Source organism: Cavia porcellus, unplaced genomic scaffold, assembly GCF_034190915.1.
Source record: "Cavia porcellus strain 051 isolate PalLab524CR breed Dunkin Hartley unplaced genomic scaffold, mCavPor4.1 scaffold_5, whole genome shotgun sequence".
NCBI classification, from domain to species: Eukaryota; Metazoa; Chordata; class Mammalia; order Rodentia; family Caviidae; genus Cavia; species Cavia porcellus.
Genome location: NW_026947488.1, coordinates 97,852,729 through 97,869,957, shown reverse-complemented (window position 1 = coordinate 97,869,957; position 17,229 = coordinate 97,852,729). Strand labels below are relative to the sequence as shown.

At 44.8% G+C, this 17,229-nt stretch overlaps 1 protein-coding gene and 1 non-coding gene across 3 annotated transcripts in view; one reads left to right on the top strand and one right to left on the bottom strand.

Annotated features, from left to right (window-relative positions):
* The window catches only part of Klhl8 (kelch like family member 8), a 38,619-nt gene extending 22,579 nt beyond the window's left edge, over window positions 1-16,040 (top strand). For both annotated transcript variants that reach the window (XM_003469379.5, XM_005003449.4), the window contains exons 4-10: window positions 308-494; window positions 3,955-4,098; window positions 4,384-4,495; window positions 8,920-9,088; window positions 9,254-9,413; window positions 12,687-12,888; window positions 13,565-16,040. In XM_003469379.5, the coding sequence (XP_003469427.1) occupies window positions 308-494; window positions 3,955-4,098; window positions 4,384-4,495; window positions 8,920-9,088; window positions 9,254-9,413; window positions 12,687-12,888; window positions 13,565-13,688 (1,098 nt within the window). In that variant the 3' untranslated portion in view covers window positions 13,689-16,040. The remainder of the gene's footprint in view (window positions 1-307; window positions 495-3,954; window positions 4,099-4,383; window positions 4,496-8,919; window positions 9,089-9,253; window positions 9,414-12,686; window positions 12,889-13,564) is intronic.
* On the bottom strand, window positions 3,808-3,914 carry LOC111756716 (U6 spliceosomal RNA). The gene has a single exon (XR_002791130.1). It is a non-coding gene; the product is annotated as a U6 spliceosomal RNA (small nuclear RNA).
* Window positions 16,041-17,229: the final 1,189 nt, after the last annotated feature.

The following is a 17,229-nucleotide window of genomic DNA, read 5'->3' as shown; positions in this document are numbered from 1 at the left end:
AATGTCTCGGTAGCAATATAAAATTTTGAAAATTCAAAAAACAAACTTGCTTATAGTTACTGTCTCACATTAAATATTTCTAGATGGAGAGGTAACTATTCAGAGTGTGAGTACAGTTAAACTGAGGTCTCCAAAGCGTACAGAGCAACGTTTTTGTTTGATTTTGCAGTGAGTGTTGGGTGTGGAGTGCAGTGCACCCGTCTCCACCTCTCCTGGAGGACTTTTTATAAGAACTGCTGCGGTGATAATGAGGAGCAGACTAATCTGTTACTGTTATGGTTTATACTGCTCCTGTTCCTAATCTTAGGTTCGCCTGCCATTGTTGCCAGTTGATTTTCTTATGGGTGTAGTGGCAAAAGAACAGATTGTCAAGCAAAATCTGAAATGCAGAGATTTATTGGATGAAGCAAGGAATTACCACCTTCACCTCAGTAACCGAGCCGTCCCTGACTTCGAGTACTCCATCCGGACTACCCCGAGGAAGCACACGGCTGGTAACCAACGCCTCATTTCAGTCAGTTCTCCTGGGGGATCCTTGATGTATTTCAAGGTTGTCTGTGTAATACCTGTAATTCAAAACAAATTTCTGAAATTTTCAAGGCCTTAGTTTGATAAAAACAATTATACTACATCATCTTTAAAATCCTTTCTAAATGTAAATTGTTCCTGAAACAGATAGTGCACAGTTACACTACCCTTTGCTCTTTGTCTTCCTCCATGGAGGAGAAATCACAGGCAGAAAGAAGAAGCTAGGAAAGCGATTCTTGGAGATGAGACCTAACGCTGTTGCTGCCTGCCTAACCTGAGGGGATTCTGGAAGTGGAGTTACCAACGTGGCCTCCTTGTTTTGGGCTTGTATATAAAAGCAGAGTTGTTTGAAACAAGTGACTCAATTTAGGGACTAAAAAATTATTTAGCTAGAAAGCCAAGTCCAAAAGAAAGGAAACCGGTTCCTTGGGATTTCTGTTTCTCCAAGTCCAGCTGGGAGGTTAGGGAGCCGCCCTCAGCTGATTTAGTATGCTGCCTTCTTGGGAGGAAAGATCTTATCTCCTCTCTTTAACTCAGATCCTTCTTGTTTTTACTTTCATTCTTCTAAGCTCAACTAGTTCTTTGTTTTGAATTAGCTCTTAACTCAGCGTGTGGCTGTTTTCTTTGTATTTAACTGATTATCCTAGCCCTTCCTTGTTACACTCTGACCTAAAATACTGGATTAGTTGAAAAAGATTGGGTAGGTACTGTCATTCATTTGCTCAGTGGCTCAGCAAACACTAAACATCTGGCTGAGGCACTGAAAATGCAGACACAAACAGAATGTGACCAACCTTGCCATCTTGTCTAAGAAAACAGGCATTTGAATAAAGCGTTGCAGGTGCCTTGCTACACTGTCATCAGGGCATTGTATCCAGCAAGGGGTGCACAGAGTAAAGAGTGGTTGTTTTTACTTTGGAAAGGTCAGAAAAGATTTTACAAAGTTAACCTCAGTGTTGATTTTGAATCAGGCCCAGCTATGTCTCTTAGGTCCTACAGGTGATTCTGAAAGCTTCAGATGAAAAGTTGGATTTTTTCCTTTAAATTGTGGTAGAAACATGTAGCATAAAAGTTACATTGTAATGATTGTCATGTACAATTCAGTGACATTCTCCAGAATTTTTAGTGAAGGTAATGGCAAGTTGTTGAGAGTCTTTAATTATGTTACTCAGCGGACAGCAGTGACTTCCGAGTGGGAGTGGGAGGGTGTGCGGTGCTTTGCTTGGGTGACGGGTGGCCCAGGACTGAGAAGATGCAGTGGGAGAGAGCAGCGTAGCACCTCCAGGGACCTGGCATCTTGGAGGCTGAGCAGAGAGCAGAGAGGGACCTTGAGGGAGGTGCCTGCCAGGTCAAGTAGCTTGCAAATGGAAATATGGATAGGAATGGGGATGGGGATTTAGCTTAGCGGCATAAGCACCTGCCTGGCAAGCTCAGGATGGTGAGTTAGATCCAAAAACAAAAAAACACAAAACAAAGGGATGACCTTTACCTGTGGTTTTAGCTTAATGAATCCTGTGCAGAATGGGCCAAGAATGGGACAGAGAAACCAGAAGAACTATCTGTAGCCCCAAGAAGAGTTTGATACTGTAGACATCAAGAAAGTAAAGATTTTCTAAAACTACAGGGTGATCAGCGTTACGTCTGGGTTCAGTGAGGACAGGATCCTCCTGTAGTCCCAGCCCTCGGAGGCTGAATCAAGAGTATCCATGCGAGTGTTGAGGCCCTGCTGTTCTCCATGAAACCCTATCTCAGAAAACTAAACCAAACCAAATTGAAAACAAAAAACCCAAAAAGGTCAGTCTCAAAATAAACAGGGCTGGCAGTATAGCTCAGTGCGAAAGCCCTGAGTTCCATTAGTTGAAGGTTTTGTTAGGACCTGAGCAAGAGCAGTTCTACAGAGCGGGTGAGTGTATAAATCTTCTGTGGTGGGATGTAAGAAAGCTGATAGACCTCGTAAGGGCAGCTGGGTTAGATTTTAGTAACACCATGTCAAATGTCCTGTAACTTTTTTTTTCTTAAACCATTACTCAAAATTCAGCCTTCTTATCTGGTTGTGTGACACACACCTGTAATCTCAGCACTCAAGAGGCTGAGGCAGAAGGATCACTGTGAATTCAAGGCCAGCCTGGGCTACACTGTGAGACCCTGTCTCAAAAAGATTTTTAAAAAAAAACCAGACTTCCTCAATCCTTTGCACATGAATTTAAAAAAGTGAAACTTGATTTTTTTTTTTAATTTTATTTAAGAGGAAAAAGAGAAAAACACAAAACAAAACAAAGCAGTGTAAGGGTACACGTAATACAGAACTACAAAAAAAAAAAAACATAACAGTAAGAAATCACCTGTTAATAGATTACATATTATCATCTTGAAAATAGTTGCTCAAATCACAGTATCAAAGAATACAAAGTGGACATTCAAACAGAGAGACTGCAAACAGCTGTGTTCAGTGATCCAAAAACATTAATATAGTCAGCTATTTAACACCCCTAAATACACTTGCTGTTATATCTGTTAGAGCTCTTTTTTTTTTCCCCTCTCTTTTTTACAACAAAATTTACACATTTTGGATTTTATTGCTCCTTAGTTCTTATTACTTTTTGGGGGGGGAGAGAATACAGTCAAATATGGCAAAACAAAGCTGTCAGTCAAAACCAAGGATAGAGATAGCACATGGTGTAGAACAGAGTACAAGGTTATCAACAATGGTTATCAACGTTGTCTCTTGTTTCCTTAAAAAGAATTGTCTATCTCATTAGATAAAGTTGGACAAAACAGTAGAGAACAAGACCAATAAAACTTAGGCATTGCAAACATTACAGGACTTCCAAAGGAGACAATAGTCAAACCAGAATGGGCATCTTAGTGAATCTTATTGCCTTCAAAGTAGTTGCCTATACCCTCAAACTTGATACTATCATACAGAATGGAACAGAGTCTAATCAGTCAAAACAAGATCGTGGGAGTATTACAGGACTTCAAAACAAGTTAATAGGAAATCAAAAAGAGTTACTATTATATATCCTAATTTTTTTAATTTTTCCCCTTAATTAAAACAAACATAAGAAATAACTAAATAATTTTTTTAAAAAATAAGGGGGAGATTGAGATAAAACAGGACATAACAATATAACAATAGAGGTCAAAGCATGACTGTTTCAGCAACCTAGTACTTCACCACCAAATAACCCGACTTAATAGTAGTTACCATAGTGTCTGTCTTTTTCCTTGAAATATTTGGATAAAACTTCATATACTGTAGCTTCAAATATTTCCATAAAAAATATGGAATGCTTCACGAATTTGCGTGTCATCCTTGCGCAGGGGCCATGCTAATCTTCTCTATATCGTTCCAATTTTAGTATATGTGCTGCCGAAGCGAGCACTAAAGCTTGATTCTGATTTGGATCTTGTGGCTCTCTCTAGGCGTGCTGTTCTGTGTAGGGGGTCGAGGTGGCTCCGGGGACCCCTTCCGCAGTATCGAGTGCTACTCCGTCAACAAGAACAGCTGGTTTTTTGGACCAGAAATGAACAGCAGGCGGCGACATGTGGGTGTAATCTCTGTGGAAGGTGGGTCACATCATGTGGTTACGGCGCCCTTTTTACATATTTGCACTCTGAGACTTATTTCCTGAGAAATTCAGGAAACTGTAAAGTGCTTCCGAGTCTGTAGAATCCTCGGGTGGCGACGAGTGAACGCTTGCACTGCTTCTCGAGTGACTGGCAGAGCAGCACAGTTTGTGCCTGGCACAGAGTGGCAGTCTTGGAGGGCCTTTCCGGCGTGCTAGTCTCGTGCTTTCTGGGCGAGCGATGTGGGCACAGCTGCGGTGCAGCTAAGGTGCTGTCGGTTTGCAGGTAAGGTGTACGCAGTGGGAGGACATGACGGCAGTGAGCACCTGGGCAGCATGGAGATGTTTGATCCCCTCACCAACAAGTGGATGATGAAGGCCTCGATGAACACGAAAAGGTAGGCTGCGCGGGCAGCTTCTGAGCTGACCCCGGGCGGGGCGCTAGAAATCTAAAGGCCTCCCTTGGAAACTGTGCTAGCGTTAGGAACGTTACCTTCTCCAGCACTTGGTAAAGTGTCCGAGTGCAGGTTTGCTACAACTTTTTATGTTTTTTAGGAATGGAATCACATAGTGGTCACTGCAGCTTCCACTTCCACTTCAGCGTTGCTTTTTTTGTTTTTCACTTCTTGTTTGGGATAATTCTAAAAGGACGGTTTAAAAAGGGTCACTGAAATAGTTGCATTCCTTGGTCCCCGTGGTTTTCAGGTGAGGGTGATTTTGCCCTCTAATGTGGGTAGGGTCTAGACAGTCTTTGACTGTCACAGCTTGAGGGTGGACAAGTTGCGGCTGGCATCTGGCAGCAGGGACAGAGGTCAGGGTGCTGCAGAGGACGCTGCAAAGCCTTTGCTGGCCTCAAGAGCCCACGTGGGGCAGAGGGCAGACCGCACGAGGCCTCTACCTGGCCAGCTTCCTGTGTGTGGACCTCTCCTGCAGCCCCTGCATGATGGCTAACCTTAGCGCTGGTGCAGTAACATTGCTGAGGACTCCACAGACAGTCCCTGGCTCTGCCGCCTCCGACACGTCCCTCTGCTCTGCTTGCTCTCTTGTCTAATCACATTAGCTGGGAACAGTGTGAACTCATTGAAGAAGCAGTAGGTGTTCACTTGTTTCCAGTCTTAGTGCAATGTTCTTACAGTTTCTCTGTTAAATATGACACTAACTTTCGGACGAAGGCACATATGTTTTATCATGTTATGAAAATGTCTCACTAGTTCTGTTTTTTGAATGACCTTGGCATCAACATTAATATCTCAAATTATATATAGTAAATTGAAATGTGTGTTGATAACTAGATCAATCAAAAGGGGAGAAGATTTTTAGTTACGTGAGTTGGTACTCTAACCTGTCCACAATTTTTATTAATGATAGGATGTCAGATTTAAAGGTGGAAGTAATAACATGAACCAAATCGGGATTCAGAAGCAGACTGAAGGAGGCATAGCTCAGAAGCAGAGGACTTGGCTAGGATTCCATCAAACAGCAGTGAAAAACTAGGCCAAACACACAACAGGCAGACCCTAAGAAGGGTTAGTCAAAGTTAGAGAAGTATGTTAAAACCTACTTTTAGATTTCTTCAGAAATCGATTATACAGCATGGTGTGGTGAGAAGCCAGGTTTGCCGTGTTTCCCGTGGAGAAGAGCAGCTGAGCTGCTAACAGGGAGGGGCTGTGGCCATAGTCGTCTTTCTGCCCATCTTTCCACGTCTGCTGCCGTGGTCCCCGGTAGGACGGGTTAGCATGAGATCTGGGTGTGGGAACCAAAGATTGGACTCTACATTTTAGATGATTTGTTTTGAGCAGATATTTTACCATGCATTTAATCTGCTAGAACAGTCATACATGTTTTTAAGTGCAAATAAGTTGTACGAGGGATGCACAAACACTGAATAGTGCAAACCTGAGAGTGGTGAGTGCAGTGCATGGAAGACCAGGTTAGCAGAAGAGCTGAAAGCCACATCTTACACAGATCGCTGCGGGCTTTGGACCCAAACAAGAGGACTTGAAGGAGTAACTGGCACTTTAAGGGGTGTGTGTTGTGTTAGTCAGCAGGAGTAAATGTTTATTTCAAGACCACTAATAAATAGCATTGAAATATATTGTAATTCCACCTACTGCCTAGAATTGTGTGTTAGAAACATCACATACGCATTTTCTCCTAGATGGGAGAAAATTACCTATTACTTTAGGTAATAATAGATAAATTATCTCTTACTTTCCCTTTTCAAATCTAAAATTCAGCAGAGACAGCAAAGATTCAAAAGGCTGAGAACAATAATTGAAGTACCAGAGTAGACAGACAGCCCCAGCTCTGCTAAAATAAAACCAAAACTGACAAACCCTAAGCCCCAGCATGGCAGCTTGTAAGATTTGCAAACTTAAGCACCATTCTGCAGAAGTTAAAAGTGATTTGTCATTCAAATGAGCAGTTTTTAGGACTGGGTTGTAGCTCAGTGGTGGGATGCCTTTAGTTTGATCCCCAGTAATTATCCCCACACAGAAAGCAGTTTTAACAGCTGCCTCAGGGTACGTTGCCTACTGATTTTTTTCTTTCTTTCTTTCTTTCTTTCTTTCTTTCTTTCTTTCTCTCTCTCTCTCTCTCTCTCTCTCTCTCTCTCTCTCTCTCTCTCTCTCTGTTTCTTTCTTTCTTTCTTTCTTTTGTACCTTTGATTGAACCCACAACCTTGCACTTGCCAGACAGATACTTATGCTGCTGAGCTAAATCCCCAGCAAAGGAAATAACAATTCTTTGTTTTATTTTGTTTTGTTTTTGGTACTGGGGATCGAACTCATGTTTTCCAAGCAGGCACTTATACTGCTGAACTAAACCCCTGGCCCTGCCTGCTGATTTTCTGTTCTTGATTAACAGAGTGGTTTTTTGTTTTGCTTTGTTTCTTTACTGGATTTTGTTTTTATATTAAAGTGTGAAAGATCAGATAGAAATTAAAAAGAGCGCTTTGCTAGAAAGACTGCTTGCTGGCTTCTTGTTTTCTCCTCATGTGAAAGACGCTTGGGGGGAAAGTTAGCCCTAAAAATACCATTGCCTCTCAGTATCTACAAATGACATTATAATACTTTAATAGGGCTTGCTTTATACAAAAGACTTTCACTTTTAATAGATTAAAGGAAGGAGGGAGGAAGTCTCAAAGTACATTTTTAATCTTTATACTCTTACCTTTTTATTATTCAGTGACTGAATGCAACTTCCCTAGCAAAATAGTGGTTGAATTTTTTTCATCTTTTAAATACAATTTGTATATAATAGTATAAAAATAATACAGCTACAATTATTTGGCCACATTGTTTGCTTATAATTTGTTTTCCTCCAAATTGTCTTTTTTTGAAGTTTATTAGTACAGTGTAGATGCACACGGTGATAACATCCATCCTGGGGGACGGGACCTGTCTGTGATAGCTCTGACTTCTCTTTTTCCCATTCCCCTCCCCTCCCGTCAACCCCTCTGCTCCTCCTAATTTACAAAGCTGTGTTTACATTTACCTTTTTCTCATTTTTTTTCCTTCCTTCCCCCCTTTCCTTTACGTTTTGAATGGTTTTATATCACCATTTCTTTTACAAATGTTAGTTTTTATACTTTTAGTGTCTCATACCAGACAGTGAAATATTTACATATGTGTGTCTTTTTTTTTTTTTTTTTTTTTTTTTTGTCTTTTTCCTTTTTATCAGTACCGGGGATTGAATTCACGACTGCCTGCTTGCAAGGCAGGCGCTTATGCTGCTGAGCTAAACCCCCAGGCCCTATGTGTGTCTTATTTATGTAAGAGCATGGCCTCAAGGTGTATCATTTACCTATAAATGTCTCATGTTTATCCTTCTTTATGGCTGAATAGTAGTCCATTGTAAAAAAATTACTTTTTTAAACACAGCTTTTTTTATTTATTCATTGGTTGATGTGCATTTGAGTTGTTCCCAAGATCTGGCTGTTATGAACTGTGCTGCTACAAACATGGGTGCACATATATCACTGTGATATGATGCTTTTAGCTGGCTCAGATGAGACCTCCAATGTTATTTTTTTGAGGAATGTCCACACTGATTGCCACAGTGGTTGCGCCAATCTATACTCCCACCAATGAGGAGGGCTCCTTTTGCCACACAGCCCTGTCAACATTTGGTATTGGTTGGCTTAATTCCTTATTTGTTTATTTACTAGAAGGGTCTCACTGTGTAGTCCAGGCTATGTTCTAATTAGAAGGGGATCGGTATCTGTGTTCAGAGATCCTCTGCATACTGGATGTGCTGGGCCCCTGCCCGGAGGTCCTGAGGATGGAGCTGCTTCCAGGTGGTTCACTTGGAATCCAGCCCCTCGTGGTGCAGGGCTACAGGGAGGGCACCGCCAGGTCTTTTGTGCACTTGGCCCGCCCTCTGCAGACAGGCACGAGCGTGCTGAAGCCACTTATGTTTTGTGCTCCCAACTGCAAGCTGATGGGCGCTCTCTGCTTGCAAAGGGCTTGTAGAGGACCAGATTAGGCCTCAAGTGATCTCCCCTTTGTCAACTCATTAACCTCGAAATTTGCAGCTTATTATTTTAGATTTCTTCATGCTACTTTGTTGGATTTTTACTTCATTGTTTGATCTCAACTGAAAGTAGCCAGTGAAGGCTGCGCACTGTGCAACTTTAAGGAATTCTGTTCACTTGGAGTTCCACAGTGTGGCATCCCTCGAGTCTGTGTTCAGACACCTCGGTGAATCTAAGAATAATTCGAATGCTTCACCTTCTGCAGGTTAACACAATGGATGGCTTTTCTTCGGTGCTTGCTCCTGGAAATGCACCCCAATGCTAACATGTGTCTCACTGCCTTTGCAGGCGAGGGATCGCCTTGGCCTCCTTAGGAGGCCCTATATATGCCATTGGAGGGCTCGACGACAACACCTGCTTCAGTGACGTGGAGAGATATGACATTGGGTCCGACCAGTGGAGCGCGGTCGCCCCGATGAACACACCCCGCGGGGGCGTTGGCTCCGTCGCCCTGGTGGTGAGTGCCAGGCGACCTGCCGTGTCCACTGTTGGGCGTGGTCCACTGCACCCTGGGTGTTGTGTTACTCCGGAGACGCAGCCACTGCACTAAGCAGGCAGATCACTGGCCCCGTGTATGAAGCAACTCAAACCCTAACACTCCGTGTTTGTTTTCTCCGGTTAGAGCCATGTTTATGCAGTCGGGGGCAATGATGGAGTGGCCTCTCTGTCTAGTGTGGAGAGGTACGATCCCCATCTCGACAAGTGGATAGAAGTCAAAGAAATGGGTCAGCGGCGAGCAGGCAATGGGGTCAGTGAGCTCCACGGCTGCCTGTATGTTGTCGGTGAGTGGACGGGGATTAGTTTGCTGTGTCAGGATCCGGGCTGGCAAGTGTTATGAAACAGCATACCTCCAAAAATTACGTTAGTGTGTTACACTTAACCTGTAGTGACCTTTAGTGGGTTCAGTCCTGAGATAGGCTTGTGAAACCTTCTTTCTTCTGTTTTCTTTTGTCAGTACTACAGAGTAAACCCAGGCTTCACTGACCTGTACTTGTAGCCTTTTTAAAAACTTTAAGATGGGCTCTTGCTAAGGTTCCCAGGCTGGCTTAAAATATTCAGTCCTCTTCATCAGCCTCCTGTGAGCGGCTGGGATCACAGGTGTGCACTGTGCCCAACTGGTACTTTGCATTCTCAAAGTTTACATTCAGAATTGCTGCCCCTGTGTTTTTCTAAGAATAGCAAATACATCTAAAATGGAATTGCATTTAAATGAAATGTATTTAAGGAAAACTAAACGTGCTTTGCTAAAATAGCTCTTTAAAGGTCTAAAACTTGCTCATTTCAAAGAAAATTACGTTGAAGAGTGTTGGCTTTATTATTGCTGAGACAGAGTATCTGACACCTGCAATTTAGAGGAAAAAAGGTTTAGTTTGCTTCCTGGTTTGAGGGGATTCAGTACCTGGTCAGTGGCTACGAGGGAATTTGGTGAAAGGACCTGGTGGAGCAAAGCAGTGAGGAAGCAGACAATGGGAGCTGTGCACAGAGGAAAGGACCAGACACCAGACACAGAACCCAAGGGACACTTCATGTTATGGTTCGTATCTAGATGTCTCCCAAAGCCTCATATGGTCATGGGCTCTTAGAGTTTGTGATTGATTCATGATCCAATCCTGGGATTATGGGTGAGAGCTCGACTGCCCTGGTAGCTTGCATATAATACAAGGGAGGAAAAGAGACTCGCTGCCTTTCCACCCCTTTTGCTATGGTTGCTTTTGCTGTTTTTCATCACCATGAACTGTTGCCTTCTGCCATGAACCACCCTGTATTGGACCCAGCAGATTATAGACTGAAACTTCCACAAACTGTAAGCTAAATAAGCCTTTCCTTTCTTTCTTAGCTTTGGGCATTGGGTATTTTGTCTCAGCAGCAATAGAAAAGTAACTGACAGAATTTTGTATCAGGAATAGAGTCATTGCCGTGACTGTACCTGACCATGTGGTTCAAGAACCTTTGGGAATGGCTCGTGGAAAGAGTTTGGAAAGGGTCAGAGATGTTGCCTGAAAGAGCAGAGCTGGAATGCTGTTCTGTAGGCTGTTCTGTATGGGAGATTCTGGTCAGAGCTCAGGAGACCGACCACAAGGCTGATAGAAACCCTGCCAGTAAAGACCAGATTCAGGTTTCTGCTGAGAAGAAGGACTGCATTGGTTGCTGGGTTCCAGATGATGTGTGTTATAGCAGAAAGTTTGTCGGCATTTTGCTATTGTCCAAAGACACTGCCTGAGGCTGAGATTAAGAGCAGTGGACTGATTAAACTGGCAGAAGAAATTTCAAGACAGTCTAATGTTGAGATGGTGGCATGGCTATGGTTGGGGAGTTTTAGCCAGATTAATGTTATGAATTGAGAGCACAGAGCGCAGTAGGATGATTTAAAATGTTGTGAATTTCACCACAAGGGAAGCTCCCGCAAAGATGTGGACTGCAAAAATAAGGAAACTTGATTGCCAAGAACAAACAGGAGAGTGGAAAAGAAAACCTGTGGGCATCACAGGAAGCAGCAGAACTCCACCCTTTGCAACCTCAGAATTGCAAAAGTAAAAGACTTTGCCTGAGAAGAAAGTCCCAGAGCACCAGGTTCCAGAATGATGGTGGCAGTGGCTACACCATGTTCCAGAATGGCAGCAGCTGCCGCACTGGGCTCCAGATGGGTGGCAGCCTGGTGAATTTGTTCCTTGAATTTAGATTCAGGGTGCTCAGGCACTTGACTCCTACAGCCAAGAGAGAAGGATGCCTGGCTTCTGCTCCAGCCGGCAGCAGGCCTTGACATCATTCATGTGCACGTAGTGCATGCGGAATGTGAGAGCTCTGAGGTTAAAAAAGCTTCCACCCAGATTTCAAAAGAAGGCCTGGGCGCCAGGCGGTGTGCCCCTGAGAGGGCAGTGTGTGAAACTGCGAAGGAGAAGCCAGAGGTGCAGTGGAGACCCCAGAAGTTTAGAGAAGCCGGAATTGTGGATCCTCTGATAAAAACTGCCAGGCGGGAGCAAAGCAAGCCCAAGAGAGAAGCCGTGGACATGCAGCCAGGGGCAGAGCCCCTCTTCAGAGCTCACATCTGCCACAGCTTTCATTGAACACTACACGTGAAACTACAGGGCTTAATATTTACCCTATGGGTTTGGACTTGCTTTAGTCCCATTGCTTTGTACCCGGTTTGTACCTTTTGGAGGCAGGAGGATCACATTCTCAGGGCCAGTCCAGGCTACGTAGCAAGTTGAAGCCTGGCCTCAACTGTGTATTTAGCAAGACCCTGTCTTGGAAACCACGGCTAAAGAGAAAGCGTGGCTGAGATGATGCTGATGCTGCGGTGTACACTTGTCACAGCTCACCAGGGTCCCAGTAGAAACTGGTAAACTTTCTTTCAGTTCAGTTGATTAGATACAGTTAGGCCCATCAGACACTTCCACATCTTTGTTTTACTGCCCTGTGTTTAAAGAAGCTGGTCATCCCACCAGCACTGTGCTTTCTCTCAAGGGCAAACTGTTCACAGAGACAGCCGTCCTTCACCTGGTGTCTGGGAAGCCCAGGGAAGGGGGCCTGAGGGAACGGCGGCACAGGTCCGGACCTGGGAGCGGATTAGCCCCCTTGTTAGGAGGCAAGAGAGGAGAGTGCAGGGGAGCAATGGGATCTGGGCCGAACATTGCAGGATTTCAGCTGGGGTCCACCATCTCTGGTTACACTGCAAGGGCAATGTCAGAGGGAGACCTGGAGACCGACCTTCCTAAGCCTCTTACCGTGTAAAAACAACGCGTGAAGGAAAACATCAGTCTTACTTGTTCCTGGGAGCTGAGGGCAAATCCTGTGAATGGCTGCTTTTATCTTTTCCTCTAGAGCATCTGCTTAGATACAGAGATTTACTGTCAGATCTTTAATCCTAGTATCAGGTAAACTAGCAATTAAGTGATGGTAAGTTAGGTTGTGGAAAAGTTCTCAGAGCAGGTGGTGGGAGCTGTGGACGGTTTCTGGGTGAACCTTTGCTTTCTAATTTTCTCTGAGCCACTCTGCAATGGTTTTAAAGGGGGGTTTCTGTGCAGCGTCACTGTATCTGGACTTTCCTTCTGCAGGAGGTTTTGATGATAACTCTCCCCTGAGCTCCGTCGAGCGGTACGACCCTCGAAGCAACAAGTGGGATTATGTGGCCTCGCTCACCACGCCCAGGGGCGGGGTGGGCATTGCCACGGTGATGGGCAAGATCTTCGCAGTTGGAGGTCACAATGGCAACACCTACTTGAACACAGTGGAAGCCTTCGATCCGGTGCTCAACAGGTGATTTGCATGTGGTATCTGCACTTATCAGTGGTGGGTTCCTGTGATAGAAGACTCCAGAGAGGGCGCGGGTGTGTTTGTGTTCAGACGCCTCACTGGGGACCTGAATCCTCATCTCTCCTCGAGACGCTTCACTCCTCAGTTGGGCACACCTGGGAATAAAATAGAGCACTTACAGCCCCTCTGCTCTACAGTGGGGTCACTGGCATCACCGTCTGCACTGCGGGATGTTACCCTATAAAGGTCGCGTGAACACCAGTGCGACAGCACCCTGGCCAGTGTGGTCGCTGAGGTGGTCACCAAGGAGCACGAGGTAGCAATGCCCCCAGTGTGGGTATACTGGCCAGATGGGCAGGACACAGGGGACATGTGAGATTTCATCACCCTACCCAGAGCAGCATACAAGTTAAAGCTTCCAAATCGTTTGTTTCTGGGATTTTCCATTTCATATTTTGGCGTTAGAGCCGACTACAGGTAACTGAGACATGGGGAGCAGAACCCCAGATGGCAGGGATACTGCTTTGCAGTCCTCGTGCTGATAGAGACCCCGGAAGTTGGTGTGTCTCCCTCTGGAAGCCTATGCAGTCCCACTGAGGGCCTCCAGCTGTGGTTGGTACTCATAGGGAGGACATGATGCTTGGCTGTGCATAGACGCTCTCTGTCCTCTGTCTTCCAGGTGGGAGCTCGTGGGCTCTGTGTCTCACTGCAGAGCTGGCGCCGGTGTGGCCGTGTGTGCCTGTCTGACAAGCCAGATTCGGGATGTGGGCCATGGGTCCAGCACCGTGGTGGACTGCATGTGACCGAGCACCCAGCAGCACGGCCTCCGCAGTGGTCTCAGGTGGCCAGGATCTCGATAAGACCCACTCTGAATTTTAATGACAGCCAGAGACTTACTCAAAGGCTACCGTAGGACTATGACCGGGTACAGCTTTCTGAACAGCTGAAGAACTTTCAGTTATGCTGTTAGATCTGGTGTGGGGAGAAAGAGAGCTTAACTGGAAACCATACTGCTCTGGAAAAACGTTTCTGTAGCGCCCAAACCTTGAAGTCTGTTTATTGGGATGAATCCAAATGAAATGTGTTGAGTTTTCCTTTTCCTCTGCCTGAAAATAGTAGCCTCGGGTAGCAGATTTTTCCGGAGCAGAAATAGAACTTGGTGTGTGCGTCTGACACCGAGACTTGCTCCTCCTGGAAGTCAGTTCTACTGGTGCTGCTTAGGTTACGTCTTGCTTGTATGCTCAGTGCTGATTTTCACTTCCTTGGGTATTTGCAGAAGCAGAAAACCTGTTTTTGCTGGAGCGCCAGTTGGCTGCATCCTTGGAAGCTGGTGCAGGCCTTGATTTCAGTTTGAGTTGCTAGGGCACCAAAAAGCTTGGCAGCACTAATAGCCTGAACCGATCTACAGTTTTGATTTTGGGGTTTTTTTCCTATCTCATGCAAAAAGTAACCCTGAGGATACTAGAGAAACTTAACTGCCAGCCTCCAGCGCCAAGTGGGAGGCCCCGGGGGGCACAGTTACCTGCTGCCTGCCAAGGGAGGGCCGACCCTGTCCTCACCCTTTTTTTTGACTTGTTTTTTGTGAATCTAGGACTTTTTGTTACTTTTGTCTTACACCGATCTAGATTTATTTATTAGAAAATGAGTGCATTTTTACCAAAACTCCTTGTTGACTAGTATACTGATTCGTTCCAGTCCATTGTTAATGAAAGGTGTTGGTACAAACACCTTTGTATATTGGAAGATGGAAACCGCTCTCTCTTTGTTTAATACTCTTCAGTGTATTTATTGCAGTGTAATTGAAAATATTTGTATAAATTAATTTGAACTCCAAGGTATTGATAAACCAACTGATGTTACAGCCTTTCATTGTTTTAACTAGCATTATAAGATGACCTATTCATTACTTGTGTATTCTTTTATAAATGCTGTTGAGAACATTAAAGTATCTTATTTTATATTTGCAATGCAGTTTGGCCTCCCTCTTCCAGGCCACATTCACATAGTGGGTCTGATCGGTGCAGTGCTGGCCATTAGCCCCACCTGGCCAGTCCTGACAGTCCTTGGCAGATTCCACAGGGACCAGACTTGTCAGTGCAGGAGGACAAAGCACCGTATCCCAAAGCCGGCCGTCAGGCGTGCCCCCTGGAAAGAGAGGAAAATTCAAGAGGGCTCAAACACACATGCACATCGTGAAGCACATGCGAACCGAGCTGCTTTTTTCTCTTGGCCTGTGGGCAGATCCTGAGTCCGTACTGTCTGTGCCAGGGCTCACTAGGATAAATAGCCGGGTTTGAGGTCCTCCCAGAGCACTAGCCAAAGTGTCCACTGGCTGCAGGTGGAGGGGAGCTGCATGTCCTGGCTTCCGCCATCGATTCCCATGCCTGCTGTGTCCCTGTTACAGTGGGTATCGAACCGTGCTTACCGGAGTGTCTTATCTTCATCTTCAGGGGTCAGGACCTTATTGTTTGCTGTGATCACTTAAAATGTTTTCCTCGTCCCCTGCTTGTGTGTACAGATGGGTGATTATGTTTCTCTCTCTGGCTTATGATACAGGAGTCAGCTGACATCTGCACCTCTGTGCTCGCCACCCACAAAGTGTGACATAGATAAATAAAATGAACCCAAGGGAAGGCGTAGCTGTTTGGACTGTAACAGCCGGGTTTCTCGTGCAGTCTGGGTTGGACGGGAGGACCTCCTCAGGGACAGAAAGTGAGGATCGGGCTGGTGCTCCGGAGCGGAGGCTGTGAGATGCCGGGGCAGTGAGTCCTGACAGCACCTACCAGAAACGCATGGAAGGGAGGGCTGAAGCACTGAGATTAGAAACTCGGAAGAAAGGGAGATGTGTAAATTTGTATCTTCCGTCTCGTTTTTTTTCTTTTTTGAGCTGGGTCCTGGTCTGTCACCAGGTAGTCCCCAAACTCCTGGACTCAGGTGATCCTCTTGCCTCACCCTCTGGGCCAGTGCACCTGGCCTTGTGTCTTCTGTTCTTCAAGAAATATTTCCAGATTCTTCGTGTGATTCTCTTGTTTAGTCCTAAAAGCTCCCGCTTTATTGTATTGCACTGTCACTTTAAAGTGATTTCACTGTATTCCTATGTAACTCCTTGGTTATATTTAAAACATTTGAATAAACTTTGTGCTCCTTTTAAGGACCATCAGTTCCCAAGTGAACTTTGTATTATGCTGTCCGAGGCCTAGATAAGAGATTGTTGACATTGTATAAAGTACTTTTTAAAATGGTAAACTGGAGAATTTTCTTCTTCGGTGTTTTTTGTAAGACAAAATACATTGGAATCTAAATCATGTTTTATCCGTTAAGAGTGTTTCTGTGGTTTCTCAAACCAGACTTTTAGAAAGTTATTACTGGGCTCCCCTTGGCTATGTCTTTGTTCCCTCTATGTGAGATCAGAAGTGACAATGAAATTCTGTATAGTACTTTCTTAAAGCGATATATAAAGTAGTGTCATAATACTCCAGCACATCAAAATAATGAATAATCATATATACTACCAAATACTAACTTCCAGTAAGTGGGATCCATGTACTACATGTATAATGAGGTATCTCAGGGTACACTTGCGGATCTAACAGGGACTGTGTAAGGTCACATCACTTGATTGCTGTCCTGGAAGCCTATCAAAACGATGTAATCATTGTGTGTCCTTCAGATACAAATGTGATCTAGCAGTTTGCATGTAACGTTTTTTCCCTCGTATAAAGAGTGTTTATGCTGGCTGTGGAGGTGCACACCTGTGATCCAGCACTGGGAGGCTGAGGCAGGAGGGTGGCTGTGAGCCTGAGACCAATTTGTGTTACAGAGTGAATTCAGCAAGACCCTATCTCAAAAAACCAAAAAAAGAAAGATATTTATGTTTAGCTAAAAATAAAGTGTTTAGTTACTGTTACAGAAATTACAGGTTAAAGGCAACTGATCCAAGTAGTTTGCCTACCCCTAAGCAGTAGTGTCTTCGTTAATGTTGAATTTGCACTGTCTGGAGATGGTGTCCGTGGTCACACTGGGTGAGTGCTGTCCTTCCGAGGCTGTGGCTTTCTCCTAACACAGCGTCGTTGTTGCCGAAAGCCCCCTGACGCTTGTCTCCACTAAGTCACCAGTAAGACTCAGGCTTACCGCAGTCACACGTTACCTTCGACCGGAGTCTCTCCATTGTGGATCTGTGTGCTCTTCATCAGACGAGGCTGAAAGTGTTTGTAGCCTGGGAATGAAATCCACCCTCAAAGAATGGAAGTTTTCCTCCATGGCAAAATGTTTTCAAAAGTAAACAACAAAACGAGATGTAAAAATCATCCCGAGCAGGCCAATGTGTGAAGCCTCTCTGGGGGC